Source organism: Puma concolor, chromosome B1 (genome assembly GCF_028749965.1).
Source record: "Puma concolor isolate L17-30 chromosome B1, mPumCon1.1.hap2, whole genome shotgun sequence".
NCBI classification, from domain to species: Eukaryota; Metazoa; Chordata; class Mammalia; order Carnivora; family Felidae; genus Puma; species Puma concolor.
Genome location: NC_141670.1, coordinates 117,149,262 through 117,177,064, shown reverse-complemented (window position 1 = coordinate 117,177,064; position 27,803 = coordinate 117,149,262). Strand labels below are relative to the sequence as shown.

The window sequence follows — 27,803 nt, the reverse complement described above, 5'->3', positions numbered from 1 at the left end:
CTACACAACAGCCTGGGTGAAATTTTTAAAACATGTTAGCTCATGCTACTCCTCCGCTCAAAAGCTCTCACCAACTCCATCTCTCTTTGAAAATAAAAGTACTTATCAAGTCAGTAAGGTTCTACACGATATGACCCACCTTCTTCTCTGACCTCATGTTCCAGCTCTCTCCCCTTACCCATCCCATCTGAGTCTCCCCCTCAGCTTCTTCCCAATGTCAGAATTTTGCCCATGCTCGTCTTCCTGGGCTGCCATTTCTCCAGAAATTTCCATTCCCAGACCCTCACTTCACTCAGGTTTCTATTCATAGTTACCTCCTCTAAGAGATCTCCCTGACCACAGAATCTAAAATAGCACTATCTTCCTCCGTTTCTTTACCCTGCTTCAATTTTCCTCATGGGGCTCATCCTCTGTCTCCTATAGTATTTACATAATTTTTATTTAATTATTGTACTGCCCTAAAAAATAACTGGAGTGTAAAAACAATGAAAGGAGGAACTTTACTGGTTTGGATTTCTGCTTCTACCGTTGTGCCTACTAACCTGCCTGCCATATAGAAGGCACTGTCAGTAAGTGTGTGTTGAGTGAAGGGGTATAATTTGGGAACATCTTCTGTGTCCCAGGGCATCCTTTGCTCAGGTAACTTTCAGAAGTATCAATAGCAATTTTATTTCAGGAATTTGTTGATGTGCTTCTACAGCTTGGATAAATGCAGGGATGAGGAAACAAGTAATGCATAAAGCAGTGGAGGCAGCACCATAGCACACCCCCAAAAAGGTCAAACTGCAAGATATATGGAGGCCACATCACCAAACCAAACCTATTCTCAAGCACTGGCAATGCTTTGAATATGCTAGGTGTGTAAAAAAGAAACCCCAGTTGAGGCTAAGACCAAATGGTGAATTTCTAAACTTTACCAGTTTTACATTAAGGCAGTAATGCTTCAAATACCACTCACCCTCTAAAAGTAGATGGAATACACAGGTGGATTCTTCCGATGGGGAATGATGTGGGGGAGGGGTTTCTTCTTTCCTAGTTTAATGTGGAGTGTATAATAATCTTTGTCCCACTCTATCCTTCACTCACTCCTTTCATGTGCTGTGAATTATCCAGTTTTGTAGAATTTCAAATGAGATTCTTGAGTTCTGTTCCTTCCCCACCCTTCTTCTTTGGCACAAATTGCCAGAAGAAAGTGTGTCATTTCATTCTGCCCATCCATGCTATAAGTCTTACAGGGTCAGCTCCCATAGATAGAAATGACGTTGTCTGGTGTTGTCTGAGAATGGGCAACTTTCTGGTATCTTGCTCTGGAATCTGTCTCTTTCTAGTATCCTCTTGCCCACAGTACACATCACACTCTCCGATAACTTTACCAGCTTTAGGGTAATCTGTCATCTGCCTTTCTCTCTCAACTTTTTTTCTCAAATGGCCTGAATTTGGGGGTGGAGAAAAGTGCAATTGATTGTTTCCTTCCTCAAATCCTAGTGCTATGATAGGGCATTGTGTTTCTTGGCTAAAAAGGAAGTCTAGACAATTTGTCAGTTCTCAGAGCATCTCCCTGAGCTCAGTGGAAAAGAAAAATATTACCCATATGACTGTTATAGTCTAAAAATACACTGTAACTAGGAAATACAAATGTTCTCAATTTGAGGAAATGGATAACTATTTAAGAATAACTATTTAAGTGACTAATTAGAATAATGTGGGAGTTATTTCAGCAATGCTCGAGGTATCTTCAACTCTGAACTCTAGCTATGGGACTGTTTTAGTTTCATTATGCTGCCATAGCTACACTTAATCCATTCCACTGTCACAGAGTGTTTATTTTCCACATTTCCAGCCCATTAACATCTCTAATACAACATGGGTTTTTACAACCACTCCCAGTCTCAAAATTGGTGAGTACTGTTTATCAAACACTTCTGACATCTCTGTTTAGGAAGCAGAGGAAAGACCTTCCCAGGAAGTGGATTTGGGCCAGGTAACTCAGTCTGTATCCATAGAGGGACAAAGATATTTTGTAGCTACTTTGCACCATGAGGGGGATGAACCAATATCCTAAGCATGTTGGCATCTCTATTTTGGGAAATTGTAATCTGGAGAGATGATTATAGGAAATATGCTAGGTGGCTTCAAGCATTTTGAAGAAGTCTGCAGAGAGCCCTTGTTCCAAAATATTCCGGAATGCTAAGTGAGAATAAATGGGTACAAAGCCTAAGCTGGCATATTTTAGTTTGATGAAAAAATAACTTTCTAACAATTGCATCTGTCTTGCCATGAATAAGCTGCCTTTAGTAATAGTAAACTGCCTTGGATCATCTCATGGTGATGTCATCCAAAGGATTCCTAACCCAACTGTAAAATCAGATCAAGTAAGCCCATTTGAACTCTGAGAATCTGATTCTATGAAAGTTTTTATCATAAGCAAAGCACAAAGAAATTTGAATTCCATTTTTGAAGGAAAAAATTTAATATATTTTATCTTATTATACATTTTCCCTAAATTACAAAGTCAATAGCTGCAAATATATTCTGCTACAAAGCTTTCTGTAAGAAATATCTCTATAAGAAAATACATCTCATTAACATTTCCTGTAAATAAATTACTTCAAATAATAATTTTGGGATGTACATAAGGGAAATAATGCAAAAACCAGATTGTAGATGTAATTGCTATATAGGAAATGCTTGACTGAAATGTTCCATTTTTCACGTTGCCAAGCTTATAGAAACCTGTTTGTACAGACATTGGTTCTTGGATAGATCAGCTTATAATTTTTGTTTTAGCAGACATGTGGGGAAAATGTAAATCTTAATCACCCTAGTAAGTGTGTATGGGAAGCTGAAATTTTTAATAGATATGCAGACTCAGATTCAATTTCTACTGAGAAAACTTGAATTTGAGACTGCAGAAGGGGTTGAAGTAAAAGAAAATTAAGGAGTGACTTTCAGTCTATAAAAGAAAAGGTCAAAAGTAACAACTATAAGATAACATTTTTGCTTTATGCTCTAGACATAATATTTAGAACTGAGTAAAGTAAAAAAGTGATAAAATGGTTTCAAAGAATTTCGAGACTGTGGTTCCTATAGGTTAGCAATATGTAGATTTTACAAGTTATTCCATTTATATTTTTAATTTCAACGGCTGCAGAAAACGGAAACACTATCTTTGGCAAAAAACAGCTATTGCAGACAGAAACTGGTACGGAAATTTCAGATGGTGCCATTGGCAAGTTAGAAGCTTATCAAGGGCAATGGAACCTCACTATACTAATCTGCATTGGGAATCCATTTCATGAAACCTCCTATTATTTTAGGACCTCAAAAATATAAAATAAATACTCTGAGGTCAATTAGCAACCTACACAGAATTCATCTGCATAGTAAATATTGTGATAGCAAACCCCATGGAAAACTTCCATTTAGGTTGTGTGGCTTTGCGCTTCAAATATGAATAGTCAGTTTTGTGCTTCAGATGTACGATCAACATGTTGCCAAAACCTCAGTATTTGCCATTTTTTTCCCATTTCCTTTGTGTACTTCTGTCCAGGGCAAATATAGATCAAGTTTCTATTATCAGCTTTAGCCAACTATACTGCAGCATGTGCAAAGAATAAATGTATTTATCAATCTAATTCTATCAAACATAGGGAATACCAAAGCTTCAAAAAATAACAATTAGCATTGATTCTGTATTTTGGACACCTTGAAAATTTTTGCAAACTATGAAATTCTGCTCGGTACTATTCACAATTTATCAGGATAGTTTGGAAAATGAAATATATTCAGGGTAGGAATTACATACAATCAAGAAAGATACAATGTCATTCTTTTAGAATGTGAATGCACTCTTTTTGTCTTCTACTGGTTCTTATTAATTACTGATGCAACTAAATATTTGAAAAACGTAAATAAACACTTTGAAGAAAAACAAGTTTGGTTTTTCCTAAAGACCTTCATAAAGGGCTTGCAATTATTTTGAAATTATTTGGAAAATACTTTTTTTTTCTTATCTACCAAGGCCTTTCACTGAGCAGTAGAAGTAGTGTTCCAAACTAAAAGGTGATTCTGCGTTGCAAATTAACTATGTTCCAGGACTTCATTTCCTATTTAACAACTCTTTTTACAGAAGAGCCTATTGTATGCCAAGGTATACAGGGACTATTTTGTTAAACTATAACTTTGAACTAGAAATATGGCTTTTAGGTTATTTCTATAGGCAATCACCAATCTAAAGGAAACCAATCCTCCAGCACAACCTAAACTCTGGGAAAGTCACATGGTATCCGTAATTTTCACTGTGTGCTTTTTTCAGTAATAGCATCTTCACAAATGTGTACATTATTTACATAAACAAGTTGCATAATGGAAACACATTGGTTGTACTACATTTGTCACCCTTTCTAATCTGCTTATCCTCTTTTCCTTTTCCTCTCCCTCTGTGAGCTCTATATTCTTAATCACATTCCTTATTTTTTAGCCATTCTTCTGAGATCCAAATCCTATTTTCCACCATGCCATAATGCATTAAATACACAGATTCACAGTCTGCTAGCATTGATTCTCCTCAGAGGTGATCATATTTTCTGACACACGTGGAGTCTGGCTTTGGAGGAGTAGGTGGCATCTTTCCATACTTTACATGACAGGCCCTTTGCGCAGTCACACCGCTGGAAAATTTCCAGCCCGTGAGAACCCTTCTTGCGCTGTTTGGTACAGACTTCCCCCTGATGGAGCACTGGTTTGCATATTTTGGTCCAGAAGTGACGAGCACAGCAAAACCCTTCAATGCAGTCTGACGATCGTAGGCAGGGGTCTCCTTCATGCCCTACAGAGATGATGGCCAAAAGATATTATCATCACACTTGAGAAAAAAGTTCTACTTGTCACTCAGAAGCACATAAGATATTTGTGCTTGTACTTCCTTCCATGAAATTATAATTACTATGGAAAGTCTTGGATTCATATCAATCGGGTGTCTCTCTAATCATGTCAATCCATTATCATTCATTTTGATTATTTGCTCTCTGCATATCAAGTTCTATGAATAGCTAGGACTTTACTTTGGCATGGTCTGCTTTTAGATATTTCCCTGATCATGTCTGTTGTTTTTTTTTTTTTAACTAGGTAAGTGAAAAATAAGTAAATAAAAAAAAAAGTGCTTTCAAAGTAATTAATTTGATACCTTCCTGGAAATATAAATAAACCAATTCAAGGAGAAAGCTGAAATTCTCAGGAACTCCTACAACCATGTATCAATGTCTAGCCAGCAAACAGAAACTTAAACTATAAGGTGTTTAACGCAGAGAACCAGACATACAGGTAGTGAGTGGCAAGGCTAAGAAGCACCAGAGGATGGTAAAGCAACAGAGCAGGAAACCACTTCCACATATAGGCTGGAGGGTCCGAAGGAGAAGGTCATGTCAGAATCTGGAATCTGCAATCACTAGCTATGACTAGAATCCCAACAGGCCCACCTGGCAGGCGCTGAAGCCCCAGGGAAATACAGTTCTGCCAGAAACATCACCTGAAGCAGGCTTAGCATGTTGGCTTTTTTCTTTCCCTGCTTCTCTCCCGCAGCCAAACCCGCATGGCCAGAAGCCACCTGACAGGGAGCCTAGAACATGCAGTCTATAAAGAGCTGTGATACAGAGTGGAGTAGTGAAAGGGCAGACAGCCCCAAGGTCAACCAAGAACGCTTCATTAAAAACATATGGAAGAACAAATCTGGATATTTAACTCACAAAAATGACTAAGTCAGCAAAGAGCAAACACACATATCACAGTTGGGTTGCCAATAAACTTCTCTGTAATTTTGCCAGATTGTAAATATTTTAGGCTTTTTTAGGCTATGTGATCTGTCACTCCTCAATTCTGCTACATATCAGAAAAGCAAATATAAGTAATGCCTAAATGAATAGGCAAGGCTGTGTTCCAATAAAACATTATTTACAACAAAAGGCAGCAGGACAGATTTGGCTCACAGGCCATGATGTGCCAATCCTGGTCTAAAGGATTATCTGTCGGCCCAGATATAACCAATCCCCCTCTGTGATATGGACACAACTCACTAGCCATTGTCATAAGAGTTCTTCCTAGTTGCCACCAGAAAATTACACATAAGGGGTGCTTGGGTTGCTCAGTCAGTTAAGTGTCTGACTCATGATTTCTGCTCAGGTCATGATCTCATGGTTTTTGGGGCTGAGCCCCGCATGGGGCTCTGCGCTGACAGTGCAGAGCCTGCTTGGGATTCTCTCTCTCTCTCTCTCTCTCTCTCTCTCTCTGCCCTTCCTCCATTTATGGGCACACGTGCATGCATTCTTTCTCTCTCTCTCTCTCTCTCTCTCTCAAAATAAACTTTAAAAAAGAAAAAAATTACACATAAAACTATATAAAAATATTAGTAAATTTGAAACTGTACTTTGACATAGATATCTGTTGGAATAACGAAGGATATTCATGTAATAACAGATGTATGTTAATTTGATGGAATAGAAATAGGAGATTGGGTAAAGGATGTAGGTCTTCAGAGAATTGTAGATAGAGGATAATTGAAGAGGAGTTGTTCATCTCCTTATCACTATCCATGTCAACAATAATATTCCAGGTCTAATAGGTCAGATACTTTATAGAATACTAGCTCCTCTAGGCATGCAAATGTGGGGAAATGGTTTTGTAGTCAAGAAATATGGGGAAATAGGGGTGTTTAAAAATTTAATCAGTTTTCCTCATTGCTGGACTTCTGACAGCCTTCGATATACCAATATTTATTATATAAAATTCTCAAAATGGGAATATGCATTATTACAAACCCTTTTATTCAAAGAAGGTCTTAACAGAGTAATGCTCCACACTTGTTAAATGCGTCCTTTAAAAATAGACATGTTTCATGCCTTTAAATTTTTACTATTAGTATTTAAGTTTAATAATTTCATGTTTTCAAATTTTACTGTTAGTGATTAGGCTTCCCAAATATTTTGATACAAGTAAGGGGAATTTTATGACCATACATAATTCCACTAGAAACCAATTATTCTTGATAAGTTGGTTTATGAATAGTATAATATGTGGTTGTGTATTGAAATAAAATTTCTGTAAAGGTGAGAAAAAGGTATAAAAGACTAGGGATTTAATCATATGACAGCAAACATTTAAAGGCAGGACTGTTTAGAAAATGGCATGATTGATCAGGGTGCTGTAGTTATTTTACTATGCATTTTATAACAATTTAAGATCTCTTAGAAACCTGCAGGATCCTCATAATTAAGAATAAATTAAGAATTCAGTTAAAATTTTGCCATTAAAGTATCTTCCTTGTATTTTTTCTAAAATCAAAGCAATGAATTACCTATATTTTAATTTTACTTCTTTTAAAAACAAGAAAAAGTAAATGTACAACTACAGATAGCCTACCTTTTATATGTGACATCTTAGTGTGTGGTCTTCCTAGATTCTGCCATCCCAAGTCGTGGTTTGAGTAATGACCATGGTTTCGATCTCTGTGTCGAGTGCCATCCAGAGCTGGGATGTGAGGGGTTAAGATGCTCTCAGTGACAGGGATGCAGATGCCTGGAGATGGTAGGCAAGCAGTTAGACTTCTACAATTCTTAAAGTATGGCTCCTATCTAAGTATGATGCTGATATGAGGTATGAAGCTATATTCTGTCTCTCTCTCTCTCCTCTATTGAACCATTCATTTATTTACATAAAGATTAAATTGTATTATTTAATATGAAATAATATTAAATCGTTTGGTTTGAGCTGGGCTCCCTTCATTTGAATCTTGTCTCTCTCAAGACCAAATGACTGTGGGCAAAAATAGGAATTAAAACATTGCATTAAGTTATTGTGAATATGTGTGATGTGCTTACAATAGTGACTTAGCAAATATTAAATTAATATTAGCTATTAGTACTTTAAAAATGTCTGACCAGACATACACCTTCAGTATCCAGTTTCCTTTGTTCAATCAACAATATAATCCTAGTTTACATTGTAAACACCCTGAATGGTATGAGGCCTTTCTTCCCTTCACCTGACCACAGTACTTCCAATAGGACTCTGTCCAGAGGTCAGGAGCAAGTATAGGAAAAGGAGTATGATCATATTGTTTCACATGATTAAGTTTATGTTTATGATCACTGGCTATAATTATTTAATGATTTTATCATGTATTGTCTGTGATTCTTTATTTCATCATTAACGCTGAATTGTCTGCCTATAAATTCATGGAGATTGGGGGAAGTCATTCTTATGGAAAGGCTAGGGAATAGACTCCTGTGTTTCCTTTTGGAGGAACAAATCACTCCCTCCCTATAAGTGTGGTGCAGGGTGGAGCCTTTAAAAGAAGACACTTTGAATAGAAGAATTAAGGTATGACATGAATATGCAACTGGAAGAGGGACTCACCGCTGTGTTGCTAAATCACAGCAGGTTCTTTGGTCTTTTGCATGTATTCACTCGTGTTTAGTGGAATAGAATATCTAGCTATTTATATACAACACTTCAACATGGCAAATCCTAGATCACCATAAATTGTACGATATACAAAGTGATCAGAGTCCAGGAAAACTAGGATTTGGAAGGTAATCCAAGTAATTGTACACATATCTAAACCATGATCCGATCCCTGCCAGTTTTGAAAGACTCCTTACATTTCAGGGGCTGGCTAAGGAGAATTTGGTCTAATTTGCTAAGCAGCTCTCACATAAAAAGAAAGAGGCCTATCAACATTGAACTAGATCTTACCATTATTACAGCGGGTACCAGGACAACACATGCCATCTCTGTGGCAGCGCTTCTTTTTTCTTCGACACACCATGCAGGCCGATGATCCTTGGTGGGGACTATGGCAGTATCTCCCAATTTCACATTCCTTATCACTGCTACAAGGGTAGGCCTGTCATAAAGTAGAACAACAACACCAAATGCAAAGTAGATTAGATCTTGTAACACTTAAAAAAACTTACTGCAACAAATCATAATGGGAAATAAATCACAATACGTTTCTCATCAAAGGAAACATGCCGTTGTAGTAATGTTCTGAGCATATATCCTACACAGTGACACTTTTTTGAGAACCTTATAAATACTGATTGTTGATTGTAACAAAGATAATGTTGATGCTATTCATATACTTTTGTTGACACAATTTTGGAATTGGAATTTAGATTTTGTGTTGATCAATGGAGCTTTTAAGGGTAACTTTGAGAGCTCAGAAATAGTTGTAATTGTTAAATTTTTAAAAACATTTATTTATGTTTTAGAAATATAGACAGAGCGTGAGCAGGGAATGGGCAGAGAGAGGGAGACACAGAATCTGAAGCAGGATCCAGGCTCTGAGCTGTCAGCACAGAGACTGACTCTGGGTTGGAACTTAAAAAGGGTGAGATCACAACCTGAGCAGAAGTCGGATGCTCAACCGACTGAGCCACCCAGGCACCCCAGTTGTAATTGTTATACTGCCACTGATTTAAGGCATAAATAAAACAGTCAGCCTAGCTATGCTGTTTTTTTATCCACGAAATTGGATGAGGGAGAGGTTAAAAAAAAAACAAAGGTTTGTGCTAGAAGCTAAAACATATCTTCTGCCCAGTTATAGAACAAATATATTAAGAGGGACTCCCTACAATTCCTGCCTATGAGGACCATGGCAGAGAACCACTTCCAGAACTGTTTGAGGTTATGAGCTGCTTGGCACAAGGAAATCAAGGAGCAGGGTCCTCATTCCAAATGTGGTGATGAACAGCAAGGGAGTTTCAAATGGTCAGAGAAATAAATGCTCAACTCCAATTGCAGCATGTTCTCAGGAAACAAAAAGGCAGACTCTTTACATACAAAAATAACCCTATGGGCTACTGCACCTTCAGTGCAGAAAGGACTCTGTTCCTACATTTCTCACCAAGGGAGGTACTTAAGCAGTGCCCCATATTATCTCCCAAAGTAAAAATATAATCTCCAGTTATGTATTCCTGGCCTCTTGGAAGTTTTTGGAACACTTAAATATCTCTGTTTGCAGAGACTGAGTTGAGAAACAGCATTGTCACACCACACATCAAACTCCCTCATATTTTGAAGCATGTTGACAGGGAGACTTATTTGTAAGTTGTTTTTCTTCTCTTTTTTGTAGTTCTTTTCTGTTTTCAGAGTCGGGCATGGTTATTTTTTTTATTGAAAAATATAAAAAGTAAAAAAGAAGCCATGTAGTTGTTTTTAAGCACACATAAATGGTACAAATGTAAAATTTTTATGACTCTCAAATAAGTAGTGTGATTTGAGTGCTTTGCTAATGAAATGAGGTTTGATGACCCATGTCTGTGTGAGTAGTCTATTTCTTTTCCCTTGTCTTTCTTTCTCCCTCTCTTATACTCTCTTTCTCCCCCTGCTCTTTTCCTGCTAAGTGTGGCTACAGTCAATCCCCACGTATTTTCTGTTTAGATCTGATTCTCTTCATTTTGGCAGAGAAAATAAATGTGAAGCTGACATGAGAGTCTGAAAACTACATGTTCTATGGGAAAAATTATAACTTCAGCATTATTACAATTTACCGTTTACCCTCAAGAGAAAATAGAAAAATCATGAATTTCAAGTTGAAACTGCTTTTGAAGGATTGAACAGTGGCCATGCTTGATGCCTACATTATAATTGGAGCCAGATAAAGCTATAAAGTGAATTTGCATATTGTTGTCCCATTCTGGATCTCCCTCATCAGGCTTAAGAGAGAATATGAATTAGGGTAAATTCAGAGTATTAGGCCATTTTTCAAAAATCCAAGACTGATGAAAACAAAACAAATGTCACTTCCCGCCTTGCCACACTCTCTCCCCGAAGCACTTTACTTCCTTCATATTTAAACCCATTAATTTTGATTGAAATACAATTCACATGTTTCTGATTCATTTACATTTATTTCATCAAATTGTTTTGCAAGAAACATTTGATGTCTTACAAGTTTTTTTTTTTCCCTTCCTCAAAAATAGGACATGTTCTTTCAATGGAAATAAACATGTGCCACCTAAAACATCACGTGAAATTTACAACACAAGCAACAAATCTTCAAGGGATTCTGAATATAGAATAATATTTGATTCAATTACTAAAAAAAAATTCTATATGGTAAAAAACGAGTTGTTTGCTAAAAGTAGCAGTTCATTTATGCAGAAAATTGTGGAAGGCACATCATTAACTTCCCATTCTCAGATGGTGGGAAATGGAAAGTATTTGAAATGGAAAATATTTGATGCAGATGATATTGCAAAAAGTTAAATGTACAGTAGTCCTTTATTTGAATGGGGTCACAATAAAATTCTCACAAGTTTTTCAGAGGGAAACTCAGTTGTTCTAAGAGGTAAAATATACTGGAGGATGTGTAGTTTTATTATGCATGTATATTACACCTATATATATTATATATAAGTTGGCTTTAAATAGAAATGACACAGGCAGAAAACCATGCGGAATTTTTTGTGATAAAAGATTATCATTAATGTGATGTTGCACTTGAAATGGAATCCCAGAACACAACATTAAGAGCAATTCTTTGACAATTAAAATAAAATTTTAGTAATTGAAATTCAAGGTTATACAGCTTCTAGTATGCTTATAAAACTGCTTGCTCCAATAAACAGCCTTCAAATATAAATGAAATTAAAAAAATGATAAGACACATTGACTGAAGCAGGCTTTTGGGAAAGCAAATAATATGGGGGCATGCCTTACCTTCTGATATCAATGTCGCCCAGCCCAGATCTCCTCAGCCATATGGTTTCCTTTGGCATAACCATTAGCAATAAAACATAGAACATGAGAAAATATGGATCTGAACCATTAATAGCAATTCTTGTATTTTCAGCCTCATACATGATTTTTCAGTAAAGAGTTTGAAACAAGACTATTTTCATCTCAAGTATGAGGGCTCTGCAGCTTGCTATTGTTTTTTCTCCACATATCCCCCTTTAACATGTCTGGAAACGGTATCCTTGTAGGCAAGAGAGGAAGGGAGGTAGAATGAGGGAGGAAAAAAAGGGACGAAGGGAGAGAGGCGCACGGATAAAGTAGCTACAGAGGATCCTGAAGAAGTGAGGACTGTGGCAATTAATAGACCACTAAAGGGAATTACATACATTAGTGAAAGTGCCATTCAGGTACTTTTCCATAGAAAAAAAATATTTATTTTCCATTTACTTTGGACTCGGAAGGCTGTTCCTGTTTCCGTTTGTTGATGGTTTTATGACAAACAAAAAATGAATTTGAGTATCTTAGTCTAAGTTTCCATTTAACAAAAACAATAATATGCCTGCCTGTTACTTATTTTTATAAATTAATAAGAAGACTGATTTTTTTTACCTCTATGGAAATTATTAATAGTGAATTTGTATGGCTCTTCATTTACTTGTCAAGCGAACGGTCTGAGGAACAGTGAAATTTGGTTGCATGATCATCCAGGAATACTTGCCTCCATGAAAAATCATTCCTGACTTAGTGTCAGTCACAATGAGGAGATAGATTCGTTTGAAATTCCTAATAATAGCAGGTGATAGGCCATAAATTAAGAATGTTTGAGAGCTGTCCATGATCAGGTCAAAAAGCAAAGAAGTTTTGCCCAACCCCCTTTCCAGGCTAAAAATAGAGTGTTTTCTAGTTATTATTACAGCCAGGACCTGAACTAAAACAGAGTGAACATGTTGGGCACCGCTTGAAAATCAAGTCCATCAAAAATGAGCATTTCTTTTTAGTATGAAGGATTTTTTTTTTTTACATCCATTTACTCTGTGCGAATTTGGAATCATTATTTAAAATTTTAGCAATGAAGTAAAGAGAGCTTAAGTGATTTCTGCAAATAAGTCCTATGTGCTCAATAGCAGAGAATTCGGGGATTCGGGGCCTACCCTGGCTTTCAGGCCTCCCTACAAGGTGTCATGACTGAGAGCATTTACCAGTGACGGTTTAATGCACACACAGAGAAGGGGTTTTCAGTGCTGACCTGTGTGCCGAATTTAGAGATTAGAAAAATAAACTTGGCCACTTCTCTCTCTAGAAGCCTCCAAATACCAACAGCATGTCCGGGTGCAGCTGTTGGAAAGACGGAATACTGGCGGACAACACAGACAATGCCGTAAACAACATTTTCTCATTTCATTCCTTGACAACGGTTTTATGTCCACTTAAATTCAAGGTAATCAGAGTTACAAGTAAAAGCCCTTCATGTGATTAATGATAATTAAATAATATTCTAATGAACGAAATAAAACGAAATGTTAATGCATCTTATTTGAACTAATTGAGCCTGTTTTTTTTTTTTTCTTTCAATTATTCTCAGAACTGCGAGGAAAAAAATACCTGTTAATTTGAGAGTAAGATTTAGGGTTGAATTTATTCTTAGTTTTCAACAGTTGTCCATCCCTTAAAACATGCAAATGCAACAATGACATCATCAAATCCCTACGAATAATGAAATGAGAAAAATATCTAGGTATCTCAGAAGCACTGGCTATTGAACAGACCTTTGGCCACAACTGAAACCTTAGTTTAACTCCCAAGTTTTCAAAATAATGACATTGTTCCTGTTTAATGATGGGTAGGAAAAAAAAAGGAAGGGAGAAACATCACATAGTGTTCATGTGGGATGGCCACCCATCCGGATTCTTGCAAGACCGTCCCAGTTTTGTTGTTGTTGTTTTAATCGGGACAATCCTTTGTCCCCGCAAGCACTGTTTGTAACAATCGGAAGTTTTCTGGAGCCAGAAAAACATCATCAGCTGGGCGGGAAGAAGAAAGCCTGCAGGGGGACGACCCAGCTGTGGGAATGAAAAACATTTGGGGCGAGTGCATAGAAGGAGGTAGCAGCAAAGGGCTGGGGACTAGAAGGTCTGGGGTCTCAAAGGGAACTTAGCAGAAGGTTGGCAATTAACATTTGGGAAACCAGATCAGACTGGCTCCCCACCCCCAACTCAGTTCTTAGAGAAAAGATAATTTCCCTTGCCTAACATTCCATATGATAGCTGTTTCAATGAATATACAAGCTTTGCTACCGTTTAAGGTGGTAATTTCAAAATCAAACCTTAAAATTGCAGCTTCGGGAGATGCAGGGACATAGAACTCAAGCTGGCTAATGTGCACTCGCATGGTGCATGCCAAAGGCAGTGCAATCGGATCTTTTCCTTTGTCCACAATTACCTCTAGGGGATAAGGGTGTATCTTTGAGGATTCCTGAACATAAGGCCAGGAGGATTGAGCTATATTAAATTCGAGGGGAAAAGTTCAGAAATTTCATGATGTTCTGGATGTGTGCCATAGGTTCATTAAGGCAGCTGTTTGGGTATTCATTCAATATTCAATAGTTGTTTGTTTAGCATGTATTTATTGAACACCAGCTACAATACAGACACAACTAGTTCTGTGATCTACAAATGTTCTGCCTGCACTATCCATAAAACAATTTTGAAAACTATGTATCCTCTCACGTGCCTAACATGTAAAATTTTTCAGCACAAGTTTAGCTAGCTTTATTAATGTGACACATAATGCTAAATATTTTATAAGATGAAATTCACAGTAATGGTTAGTTTTAGAAAACATTCAGTTAAATTTTGAAATATACAAGTCATCACAACTATTTTGGATGTTCTGTATCCATAATTTTCCAACCACGGCGAAGCTTCACTTTTAAAGAATTAATGACAAGACAAGGAGAGATGTGTTTAGGATGCCTAATCAACCACTAAGAACATCGTTGTTAAGCCAATACTCCAAATTCTACTTTCATCTGTCATCCATAAAAGGTTTTATACTGCTGGTTAATGCAGTATATCAAGATTTGGAATGCATGACGATTTTGCCTTTCTTTCCACATAAAATGGCAAAAGGCTTATTGTAAACACAGGCACATTCCCAGACAATTGTAAGGAAAAAAAAAAAAATCATGCAAGTTAAGGATATGGAAATCAATTTCCTTAAAACAATTCATGTTGTGCACACTGTGGAAAACCTTTGGGTATCTCTTCCACATATTCGTTTTAAGGCTGGGATTGTTAGATATTTGGTTTTGACATAGAAGTGCAGAGCTGAGAGACTTCTGCTAATGCCTCCTGGATTATAAATTAGGAATGATGGATTTCTGCCAGTGGTCCATTAACTTCCCCAATCTGTTCAGAAAAATCTCACTTAAATCCTAAGAAACAATAATTCTATGAAATCAAGGCAAAGTCCTCTCTAAGTTGGGTTGCTCCACCCTGTTCTCTGCATATCATTAAGCAGAGGAGATAGCAGGGAGTTCTCTACTTGGAACACAGACCACATGTTCAACTGTAACATGTTCACTGCTACTATTGATCAGGAGACAGGTGGGGAAAGCTAACCCTTTCCATAAGGTCGCAGCACTTAGAGAAATCTAAACCTTGTGTCTACCTGATTTTCCTTTTGCCTGTTTTTGACCCATTTTCTTCTCATTTGGAACAGATAGGACGAAAACACTTGCATGCTCAGAAAGCAGCATCTCAGGAGTGCTTTTGCAGCAATGGTTGGAGCCCTTTATACTCCTTATATCATTATAAAGCCCTTTGTAGTTCTGTGATTGGTGGAGTATAATTGTTCTAGCCAAAACAGAGGAAGAAACTACACAATTTCAAGTTTTCTTCCAAATCCAGGATTGAAGGCCTACAATATAAAATTTTCCATGTAGCCTCACACATTTTTCTGACCTCATGACCTTCAGAAAGGTAACATGGTAGGAAGAATTTTGGGGTCCTACTACAGTTTGAATTATGCCCCCATGATTGATTGTTTTAAGTTACTTAACTGAGAACAGTCTCAGTTCTCTCCTTGATAAGGCAGATAGCATTTCTACCTTCAGCAACATTTCCCTACTTACCAAATCTTTAAAATCTCACAGGGTTTCTTTAAAAACAAATTGTTCACAGACTCCTCATAGAGATTCTAATTTTGTGAATTGGATACGGTCCAGGAGCCTGTATCATTAATAAATTCTGTCCTGGTAATCATAGATACAGTAAGATAGGGAAACATTTCTCTATAGACTTGTTACAAAGATTAAGGATGCTTCTTGCATATATATCATGGAGAAAATGCTTGGTCTCTATGAGATATGGACTGAATATTATCTCTGATAGACAGGGGTCTAAGCGGGGAATTGGTTCCCCGACATCACCATGAGTCTAAGTAAGAGATTCGCCGACAACAGCTACTTCCAGGCAGGTTCACCTTTACTCCTACTGCTGAGCCACTGTGCTTCGGGGTAGGCTTGAGAATTTCGGAGACTACATGAAAAAATAAAGTAACACATAACAAACATACCAGTGCACTTGGGGAGATACACAGTGTAGACTCAGAGCTATCAACACACCCGTTGTAGCTGGACTGTTTCATATCCTCATGTGGTGTGCACCTGTGTCTTGTTGGCAAGACACAGCTTTGCAGTTTTCTTTGGATCTCGTATCCCGTGGGTCTTTACAAAACAACTACTTTTTCTCCCCGTATCAAGTATGATAAATAGATGGATGTGTGTTCTCATTATTTCCTATTTCTGGTAGGGCATCAAATTTCCCTGTCCAGTGAAAAATCACATTCAAACTTCAAATATTGAAGTCCAGGTAGGTATGAAAACTTAACATACTTTCTTTAGGATTATAGAGTAAGTAAATGTTGGTAAATATTTCTGAGCCTGAATGTAAACACTTGTGAATTTTAAATATTATATGGGGGCGCCTGGGTGGCTCAGTCGGTTGAGCGTCCGACTTCGGCTCAGGTCATGATCTCATGGCCTGTGAGTTTGAGCCCTGCGTCCGGCTCTGTGCTGACAGCTCAGAGCCTGGAGCCTGCTTTGGATTCTGTGTCTCCCTCTCTCTCTGCCCCTAACCCACTTGCATTCTGTCTCTGTCTCTCTCAAAAATAAATAAATATTAAAAAATATTTAAATGTTACATTAGTTGGAGACATTTTTCATTTCTAAAATCATGGTTTATGAATGACGATAAAGAAATCCAGTGAAGATATATATTAATCTGTGTATACAGGTTTCTGTGTGTGCATAAGTTATTAATTGCATTTTTTCAGGAAGTACATCCAAGAAAAGTATAGCAGAATTTACCCATGGAAGGTTGGACAGAATTACTGAGAACTGAGAAGAGGAAAATTTTAGTTTCCATGTAAAGTCTTTTAAAAATTTTCTAATTTGCACGTGGTGTATTATCTATTAAAATTAATACAATTTTTAAAGGAACTAATTTTAAGAGCTTCAATGTGAAGTTTCTTTTTCCTTGCTAATTTATGCCTCCTAGCTCTTGTATTAGGAAGTCTTCGAAGAACTTGGGTTTCCTAGAGTCAGGATTTCTTGCAAGAGTATCAAGAATCCAAGCTGAAGTTTCTTGATTAAAATTTTTCTGTTTTTATTGATGTGACCTTATTAGCAGAGTCAGATCATTAATACATTTAGATTATATACACATACAAATAATCCATCGTCCCAACAATTCCTTGAAGTGATGTTTATAGTATTGTTCATTTAGTATAGAACATGCAAACTTTACATTTCTCTGGTATCATTTCTCTTCCCCGCAGTCTATTCTGATTATGAGGAAACAGTTGATGAAAGCCGATAGAACTGAAAAGTTTGTTCTTTTACGGCTGGGAAGATGGGGAAAAAAATCACAGCATATAATCCTCAATATTTGTTTGCAGTGAAAAGACCCAATTTCTACGTAAGAGCCACTTTAGGCTCTGTATAAATATTGATTGAAAATACAAAATATTACCATTCAAATTTAGAGTCATGAGCAAGAAGGCAGGCCTGCGTTCTATCCCTCCAGGTGTGCTGGGAGGAGAAACAATGACTTGCGAAGAAACAGGGCCCCATGTGATTCCCCAAATGGTTGGAGCAAGGGGTTTACTTAATTGTTACAGACACAAAGATTGAATTGACTAAAAACCTTTGGCTTAAAAAAGTAGGATGCAGAGGTGGTTGACAATTCTAACAAGAATTCTGCTGAAATAACTCCTCTATTTCTACCTCTGCCATTTGGAAGAAAATAAAAAGTAAGTGTATGAAGAATCCTGGACTAGAATCATTACGACATTACACCCTACTGACATACGAAGGGACTAAAGTTCAAGTTACATGTGCAGCAGGGGGACGGACTTTAACTCCTGGGCTTTGGATAAGCCAACATGTCTGTTACTGAAGTGAAAGGAATAGAAGTCATTTAATCTATTATTTTGCCATCCTTATTCTTTCCTATTTCCCAGCTTGACTCCTTCCCTAGCCACCCAAGCCAATATTTATATAGCCTGTAAAACAGGTTAGGAATCTGTGCCCCACACCCCAGCTTCGTTTTTATTTTTATGGAATGTTCAGTTGATGGGACAGTTCTCACACAGAAATTCATGCAAGGAGCACTCAAAATACACTCATACTGTCATTTCTGGGTTCCAAAGATCAGGACAAACTATATTGAAGACAGTTTGAACTCATTCTCAGAGTCTCTGATGTAACAAAAGGGTTAAAGCATCAGGGTAGAATAGTTGCCTGACTTCCTAATGGATGAAATTACAATAGCTAAGGCTACTCATTTATTTCACACATTTGCAAGATGATTGGGTTCAAAAGCCCCAGCTTGGAGAGTGTTTTTGTTTTTAGTGTCTGATAATAGCAATTATATGACCACATGTTGTTTATTAAAATAGAATAATTTTCCAAAAAACAATCGATATCTTGATACACATGTGGTCTTACTTACCAGCCTTTCTACTCCCCTGAACCAATTTAAATTCTTATTGTGTGGAAGAAAGAAGAGGACAGCAAGGACAGCTGATCAGCAAGGACAAAGCAAACTTATGTCGAGCAAACAGCATGGCATAAAGACATCACTCATTGACTTACAATCTATTTTTATCAAAAAATTCTATTTAAATGCTTTGTTAGAAGATTGGAAAAGGAGGAGATTATAAGCCAAAGGACAGATTCTTTGGTTTGTGTGACCCTCCTGTTCAAATCTCAGCCTCAGAAATTTGGTACATCTTGTGATGAAATACTCAATGTGTTAGTAATCCCAAAGAAAACACATTGAAGACGTTGGTCCCCCACGCCACCCACATCCCATTCATCTGCTTTGGTGTGGCAACCAGCACATTCTCAATAGTTCAAGGGAGGTCAGATGATTTGTTACTAGATGAAACAAATGAAATCATGTCTCTGGGCTTAAGTCACTTCCCCTCCATCCCTTGGTCCTTCCAGCCTGTGCAAAGAGTATGCTCCTCTGTATTTCTGCTGCTTCCTTTGTTGGCCTTTGTTCATTACTAGAATCACAGATGTACTGGCATTGGACTCTTTTTAACACCTCTGAGTCTGGCCTCACATTCCAGCAGACTTGTAGAAAATATGGGGCATTAAAGTGTGAGATGGGGAGGGAGGGTGGGAAAGAGAAGTGGAATGCAACTAGGAAAACAAGGACCCTCCACCCCACCTGCCCTGAGGTCTGGAGTAGAGCTGTCCTTCCTCAGACAACCCCACTGCTATGTTGGTTAATCAAAAGTCTAGGCAAACAAATCAAATGAAATTCATTAGCCAAATGGCTAATAGAGTTTTTGTATAACTTTGCTAGGAAATGCTATCTGAGATCTGTCCTGTTTGGTTTTGTTTGTTTTAACTTAAGACAGCTGTGTCATAGTAAAGATGACCAGAACACATTTTTGTTCTCAGCATTACACATGATCCCAATCTACCTCCCCAGCATTTGCATTACACATGCCAGTTCTTTGAGGCTACTTGCACATCCTTTAGCCACACTCCCTCATGACTATGCATTTGTACATATTCTTCTACCAAGAACACCATTCCTCCATTTACTTCCTCATCAGGATAAGTCCAATTCACCATTCAGAGATTATATCAAGTGACTTTATTTGGGGGAACCTTCTGGGTTGGCTCCTCACGTCCAGCTGATTCGGACGTCCCATGTCACCTGCACCCTGTTAATACTTCATGCTGATTTGTTCCATGATATAGAGTGTGCTGTCTTAAAGTCTTCCTCTGCCTTCTTTATACTTTTTGATTACAGAAACCATCTTTCATCTCTGTATCCCCAGTGGTCACATCATGCCTGGAATAACAGCATTCCACATTTTGTCCAGTAATGAATTAATGAACGAAGTTTTGTCATAACAGTGTCTGGAAATCTGTACAATGAATTGACAAAATTGCTCACATAAGTACCCATGAGAAGATGGTAAAACAAAAAAAAAAAAAATGAAAGAAAGAAAAGAAAAGAAAAAGAACTTAGAAATTAAACAGTGATTTTTTTATATATTTTGAAATAGATTTTTAAAACTTAGCTAAGTTCTACATAAATCAGTAAAACCTACAACTATATAGCTAAGGACATCTTATATGTTTAAGAAGAAAGGAGATTGGTTGGTGAGTAATTTTTCAACCAGCAACTTGGCTTCAAGAGTTTCATTTTGAGCCTCAGATTCACATTTTCAAGTACTCTCATCAATTCCTTTTGCATTACATTCCTATAGCTGATGATATTTTTCACATGTAAAATACCTAAAGTGAAAAGTAGGCTCTTTCATTTCTAAGTGGTATCAATGTCTCTGCCAGAGCAATAATGCCATCCTAGAGGCCATTCACAGCAATGACTCTGGATTTCACCTCTTCCCTAACTGTCCTCAGGGAATTGTTTAAGCCTATTGGTGGATTAGAAACCATGACTCTAAGTACTTCTGAGGATCATACGAAGCTGGTGACACTCCACCCTACATACTTTATTCTAACTTTTCTTTGCCTTTATCTCTCAATATTTTTCTCATTGGTGGATCATACCTGATAGTGTTCCTAGTTAACCACCACCACTATGAGGTATTATTGCAAAGATGCAAGAAGGTGAGTGACTAGTTCACGATGGCTTCCTTTAAACGTCTTGGAGGCACATAGATGGAATGCTAAGGGGATTCAGTTTCCTGGTACACCTTAGTCACAGAAAAATAGCAACCAGTACCTAACAACTCAAGTGATTTTTTTCCAAATGTGTGTCTCATGGAATGCCACATCAATGCATTTAGGGGCTTCTGACTTGTTTATGATCCTAATGAAATTGAGCTAAACAAGGTTCTCACCAGCCATGTTAAATTAGTTAAATACCATTGGAATGTCCATTTTTATAAGAAAATGTGGACAGTGCTTCTAGATTTTGAACCAAATTTATTTCAAATCCTATCTATATTTCTGTATAAACCAATTCAACTCTTCTCATTATGCCCACACATCAGAATTTTGGAGACACCCATATACTTTTCAGACCCATCTCCCAAGTTAAAAAACTTAAAGAAATTTACAAAGGACTTTATTCAGCCTAAGATAGGTTCATATTTGTATTTGTAGAACAATGAGATGGGCCTATAGCCTGGGCAAAGAGGCAAGAAATAAGACCTCTCCCTTCTAGGTCAAATTTTTTTAAGTTAGATGTTTGCTACATGTTTTGAGTCCAGGCAGTGATGTCACTGTGTGTTTGAAAAAGTTGGGTCTCTATAAGACTCCTGTACAGTTTAGCTTCACAGTCTAGAGACTAGAGTGATTGGATCCCCTTGTTCTGTATGAAGAGGACACAGCTACACCTGGGCACAGCAGGTATCAGACAGGATGGATTACGGTCTGACTCTAACATTTCCTGGGTTTAAATGAGATCACCAGAACTTCATTCACACATGCAAGTCAAGTTGTTTCCACATTAACATCGGATGAAGTGATTTTTATTACCAAACCCAGCACTAGCCAGGCTCTTTTTTGAGGATAGATCAAAAGCACAAGGATCTGGTCATGTGCTGCTTTTCATCTCCCTTCCTTGAGCACAGCACTGCCTAATACACACTGATCAAATTCTGCCTGGGATTTTAAACAGGATGGTCTGGAAAAGCCAAGAATAAGCTCTTGAAATAAGACTGCTCATCCCATAGTAATGAGAATTAGAGCTGTACTTGTGCAAATGGAACACTGAAAACTGTTTACAACTTGAAAATGATGATTCCAAGAAACATTAGAATACCTTTCTTATAGAGAGACATTAAATAACTAACAGCAAATCTGCTAAGAAGTCCAGTTCTGCTTTCTGGGAACATTCCAAAAAGAAATCACAGAGCTTTAAAACACAGCTTCACAGAATGAATCAGTTAAAAGAGTGATCAGCCAGTTACTGATTATATAATAATAATTAATATTAATATTTAACACTAACTGTACTTATAGCTGTCTGTCTTCAAAGTAGGAAACTCCTTAAGTATTAACAAATTAACTCCCTCTGTCACAACTGCCAACATATGTTTACACAGCTCTAGGGAGACTTTTATTTAACATCCATGTGTTCTCATCTGGTAATATCTGCAGGGGGATCTTTCCACTGATAGATAAACATATATGGATGTACAGAGATGGGATAATAATACACACCCATGTCCTGCTGTCTGGCTGGTTTACTGCTGAGTCCTCAACCAATACCCAATCAAAAGCAAAAATGTGTTTCCAGTGATAGAGCAGTATGGTTTTCATTGAGGACAGACTTTGCCGAAAATAATACAAAAATTGTCTGGGAATTTGGGTGCATAACCTGGGTGTGGTGAGGATGAGCTTTTCACATTTCTCACTAGAGTTCAGTAACTCTCCACATAACCTCAGCCGAGCCGTGGATCCTTAAATTCACCATCTCACCAGCCAAAAGGACTCCTCCTGCTAACAGATGCCACAGTTGCTATAGCTTCTCTACAAAATGCACACATTTTCATGAGACCCTGAAAATAACAGGCTCATGGAAACTACAGATATTTTGCAGATGTGCCTTTTACAAAGATGATTTCACAATTTGCCTAGGTACTTTATCGATATGTCACTTTACAAACCAATGAAGACCAAAGGCTGGTCTTCATTACGGATTGCAAATTTTGATGGTAATCACTTCCGCTTGGTAATTTCCAAAATTGTAAGCATTCAAGAATTCTACATACTGGATAGTTAATGATTTTAAAGAAGTGTTGTTAACCCTTAGTTTTAATAACAGTATTGCACTTATTTTTAAAAAGTTCTTTTCTCTTAAAGAAAACTGAAATATTTGTGGATCAAATAATCTGGATGTATAGGATTTATTTTAAATTGCGCTGCAGAAAGTGGGGGTGAGTAGGGCAGTGTGGATGAAGCAAGATTAGGTGTGAGTTAAAAACTATCAAAGCTACAGGATGGGCATGTGGGGGTTCACTCCTACTATTCTCTCTGCTTTTGTCTACGCTTGAAATTTCCAGCAGGAAGAATCTAAAGAACTCCTGAGACATAGGCAAACTCTAATATTTAAGGAGAGCCAACTCCAGATACGATCTGAAATCACTCGGTTCCATATGCAGAGCACAGGCAGCACCCCGACAACGTGGAGTCAAAATTCTCTCCTTCTTCTGACTCCATCCTCACCTTGGAGAGGCTGCAAAAGCAACTTCTGATAAGGCTACATCAGGCTGACAAGACCTCTGGTAGTGTGATTAAACTGGACCTTCCCCAAGCTGGATTATTCACAGTTTACTAAGTGGAGGTGGTGGTGCATTCATTGTATTCATGAATTAGCGCTCCAGCCTCTGATGCTCCAATCTCTAGAATGAAAATTATCCCAGGAGTCCACAGGAAAACACCCACCCCAGGCCATTGCCATCCATTGACTGTTACTGATGGGCTGCTCGTGTAGACATCTTAGGGGTGGTAGAGATGCACAAGATATGGTCCCTGCCCTTAAGAGAATCACACAGGGCAGAAACGAGACATTCCTTGTATGGGTAGTCGCACGCACATGGTTAATGATATACTTACTCTCAGCCCATTTTTTTCAGGGGGCACATAGGCACCCCATTGTCTTCAAAAAGGCAAACAACAGGAAAGAACTGATATCAGACTGAGTGGAAATTTTCTAAGTACCTGGAGTTTCTTAGTTTTTTGTTTTTGGTTTTGATCTTGGAATAACTGGTGGTATATGTGTGACCCAGAGGTGAAGGATTTTATCTATTGATACCAACTACATCAGCTGCAGCTGGTGTTCCCCTCCGCCCATCCCCGTTTCATCCCAGGACAGCTGCTTGAGAGGGAAAGATAAAATGTTTTCTTTAAAATGCCACATTATTTGGCAACACTTGCGAAATGTCTGTCTAATTGAAATGACAGGGCTCTCTGTTTTTCAGGAAAAAATAAAAGTAGCTAAGAATAGTTACTCTCTGAATAGCCTTCCCACAAACTCACATCTGTAAAGCAACTTCTGACTGGCAAAGAGCCTTCAGACACATTCCCTCATCAGCAAGGGAGATGAGGTGGGTAGGCGGTTTTTAAAAATAAAATTGACCATCAAAAAATGAATAATTCAGTACCATTTACTACATTCATAGTGCTGAGCAAGCACTCCCCTCTTTCTAGTTCCAAAACATTTCCATCACTTCAGCCCTCCCATGCAATACCCCATTAAGCAGGTTGGGTAGGCATCACTACCTTTCAGTTCTACAAGGGAGGAAGCTTTCCTGGGGAGGAAGCTTGCTGCTCGGTGACCAGCAGATAGTAAGTGCCAGATCCAGAAATAGAACCGCTTAAAAATTACCACGTAGGTTAGACTCTTAATTCCTTGCTGAAAATCAGTCCTTTTTTAACTAGCTAAGCTTATTATCTCTCCCAGCAGGCCTGAGAAACTGAAAACTGTGTAAAGTTTGTACTTCCAGAATGCCAGAGGGAGAGGTATCTCCTATCATGAGTCTGACACGCAGAGTAGTCAATGTTGAATGAATTAGTGTACATATCAAAAGTAAGAGGGCTTCTTTTAGTATTACTTGAGACACTTCTAGATACAGGGCTGGGAAGCAAACCTCCATTATTGACATTATGGACAGAGCTTTACACATAGGTTAATTCTTACCCAAGTCAGGTTTCATGCCAATGTCATAGTCCAACTGCACGAAAAGGTCTTAAAAGCACTGATTAGGGCACCCCCTCCTCTCCTGGCTCTGCATGAGCTGATGCCAGTGTTTTAGCATCAACCCCAAACCACTTTCTTTGCCCTCCCCTCCCCCATGTGGGTACATGTGTACAGATGACAACTTGCAATATAGCCAACGTATATTCCAACATCTGCCTACCAGATCTGTTCACTCTCTCTCCTGGTCACTTAGCTTGAGGTTGGGTGAGGAGGGGCATTGCAGGAGAGTAAACGGTAGAGCTGACAAGGTCTTGTTTCTAAAGTGCTGGGATCCTTTAATCTTCTTTCTTCCTTTGATGTCTGAGATTTCCCTCTTTATGCAGTGACACTGGGACTAAATGAAACACCAGGAAACCATTTGCCAGTAAAGGGTGTGTGTTACAAACACCTGCAGAGCCTATGGTACCAGGTGACTTGAATTACCCACACATTTCTAGATCTCTGCTCTGTGGGTGGGTGGCTATTTTGACTCTTTTACTCTGGGGACAAAGATGACAGCTCTGGTCACACTGTTATGACTTCTATTTATTTTCTCCCATACATCAAATAATAGCACAAACAATTGGGAAACAGAGGGAGGTAGCTGTGATGAATAAAAAAGCAGTTTCTTAAAAACACATAGAATCTTTGTAAAGGTGGGTTTTTTTGTATTCAAACAAGAGATAATAACATTTTGTGGTCAGGAGACTAAATTCTGGGTTCAAGTCCTGACTACCATCAGTTAGCAGGTAGACTTTGTACATATCATTGTGGTCTTCTGGTTTTTCATCTGTAGAATAAAGGAAATCACCTAAAAAAATGTTTGACTTTGTTTTTTGTTTTTAACAGGCTATCTGTTGCAACTATCAAAAAACTTCCCAATTTCCCAGGGGTGATTTGTCATTAATCTGCTTTTTTTGCATTACAGAAATAATACAACACTTCCTTTTATTGTTCATTTGCACCTAGTGAAACAAACTAGATATCTACACAGAACATTTGATAAATATGAAATGGCATCACTGTTAACACAGCCTGGCATTACAAAAAAATTCTAATAATGGCTAATACTTACTGAAAGTTTACTATGTACAACTCTCTGTGTTAAATGCTTTACAAGCAATAACGTGTGTGAGGCTCCTGCACAGTATACAACATGTCTTGAATTGCAAAACTTTAACAACGCAATTCCAAATTGGAATGTCAAAAAAAAAAAAAAAAAAAAAAGTCCCAGCAGATACATATGTTTTGTGAAAACCCACGTAGGTAGGTAGGAATGATTCTCCAGATCTTCAAAAAATGTTACAAATGGGACTCTGTTTCTTTTGCACAGCAATCTTTCCCATCTCGGTAAATGGCAAGTTTATGGTGGCAGTTGTCAGGCTGAAAACTTTGGAGCTCTCCTGGACTCCTGTCTCTCAGTCCTAACTTCAAATCCATCAGCAAATCCAGTCAGCTCTATCTTCAAAGCGTTTTTAGAATCCAACCCCTTCTCACCATCTGCACTGCTGCTGCGCTGTGCTCCAAGCCTCATCCTTGCCCTCCATCCCAGGATTCTCTTACACCATTGTATTCTCAATATGGCAGCCCAAGTGGGCCTATTGAAATGGAAGTCGGATCCCATCAGTTACTGGCTAAAACCGTCCATCTCATTGGGCACAAAAGTCAGAGCCCCTTCTGTTTGACGTGAGCTAGCCCTTCTTACTACTTTCTTACTACTTCTTTCTCCTTTCTTCCTTCATCTAACTACTCACTTACTTACTTCTTACTACTTTTTTTACTACTCACCCGTTGGCTTACCCTGCTACAGCTACACGGGTCTCCTTGCGATTATTCCTACACACCAGACATCCTCTAACTCCGGGCCCAGCACTGGCTCTTTTCTTTGCCTGGAAGGCTCTTCACCAGAAGCCACATGGCTGACACCTTCTTGTCCTTCAATCTTTGCTCAATGTCACCTTATTATTGAGGCCTCCCTGACACCCCACATCACCAGTCCCTTGCTCCCTTCACCACTTTATTTCTCCCTATTTATAGTATTTCTTACCATCTTACATGCTATATAGTTTTAATGTATACTTATTTAGCATCTCTCTCCCCTCACTGAAATATAAGCATGATGAAGGCAGGGATATTTTTATTCTGTTTTGTTTATGACTGCATCTCCAACATCTAGAACTATGTCTGGCATAGGACAGATGCTTAATAAATGAATGAATGGATATATTTTATAAACATAGTGTTGCACACCTAGCATTAAAAAGGTCCTTTTCCTCCCTACCTGTCTTTATTTTAGGCTACAAAGACTCTCCCTCTTCCGGTTGTTTTTTCTTTCTCTTGTAAAACTTTGCCCCACTACCAGAAAAATTGTTTTCCTGAGTCTGACTGGTGAAAGTTTTGTTAAAAGGAGATAATGTTATTCGTATTTCTTCCCACCTACTAGTAACTTTTCTTTCCCTTGAGAAAAGTCTTTTATGAAAAACCAAATCTCTAACTGCTCTTTCTCCCTTTCATTGGTAGATTTCTTGAAAGAGTAGTTTGCACATACCGTCTCCTCTTTCTGACCACTAATTCATTCTTTAATTCATCATTTAACCTGAAACCTGATGCTACCAATGTGCAGACACTCATCAGTCCTGGGTATACTCACCCTCTAAGAGCTTAATTCAAGGTATCACTTTCTACTCTTTCTGCAGGACAGGAATATCCATAAAGGACAATGGCTTCTATAGCCCACATCATCCTGGTTCTTCACCTTGTCTTAAATGAGTCCTCTCCATTCTCTCATCCAACATGGTAATTGTAAACAGCTCTGGTCTCAGATTTTAA

The 27,803-nt window shown here is 38.0% G+C and overlaps 1 protein-coding gene across 1 annotated transcript in view; it reads right to left on the bottom strand.

Annotated features, from left to right (window-relative positions):
- Positions 1–2,446: 2,446 nt before the first annotated feature.
- Positions 2,447–27,803, bottom strand: part of DKK2 (dickkopf Wnt signaling pathway inhibitor 2) — a 104,049-nt gene continuing 78,692 nt past the window's right edge. The window contains exons 2-4 of the mRNA XM_025922067.2: positions 8,749–8,899; positions 7,414–7,569; positions 2,447–4,828 (exon numbers count right to left, since the gene is read on the bottom strand). Coding sequence (XP_025777852.1) covers positions 4,578–4,828; positions 7,414–7,569; positions 8,749–8,899 — 558 coding nt within the window. The 3' untranslated portion in view covers positions 2,447–4,577. The remainder of the gene's footprint in view (positions 4,829–7,413; positions 7,570–8,748; positions 8,900–27,803) is intronic.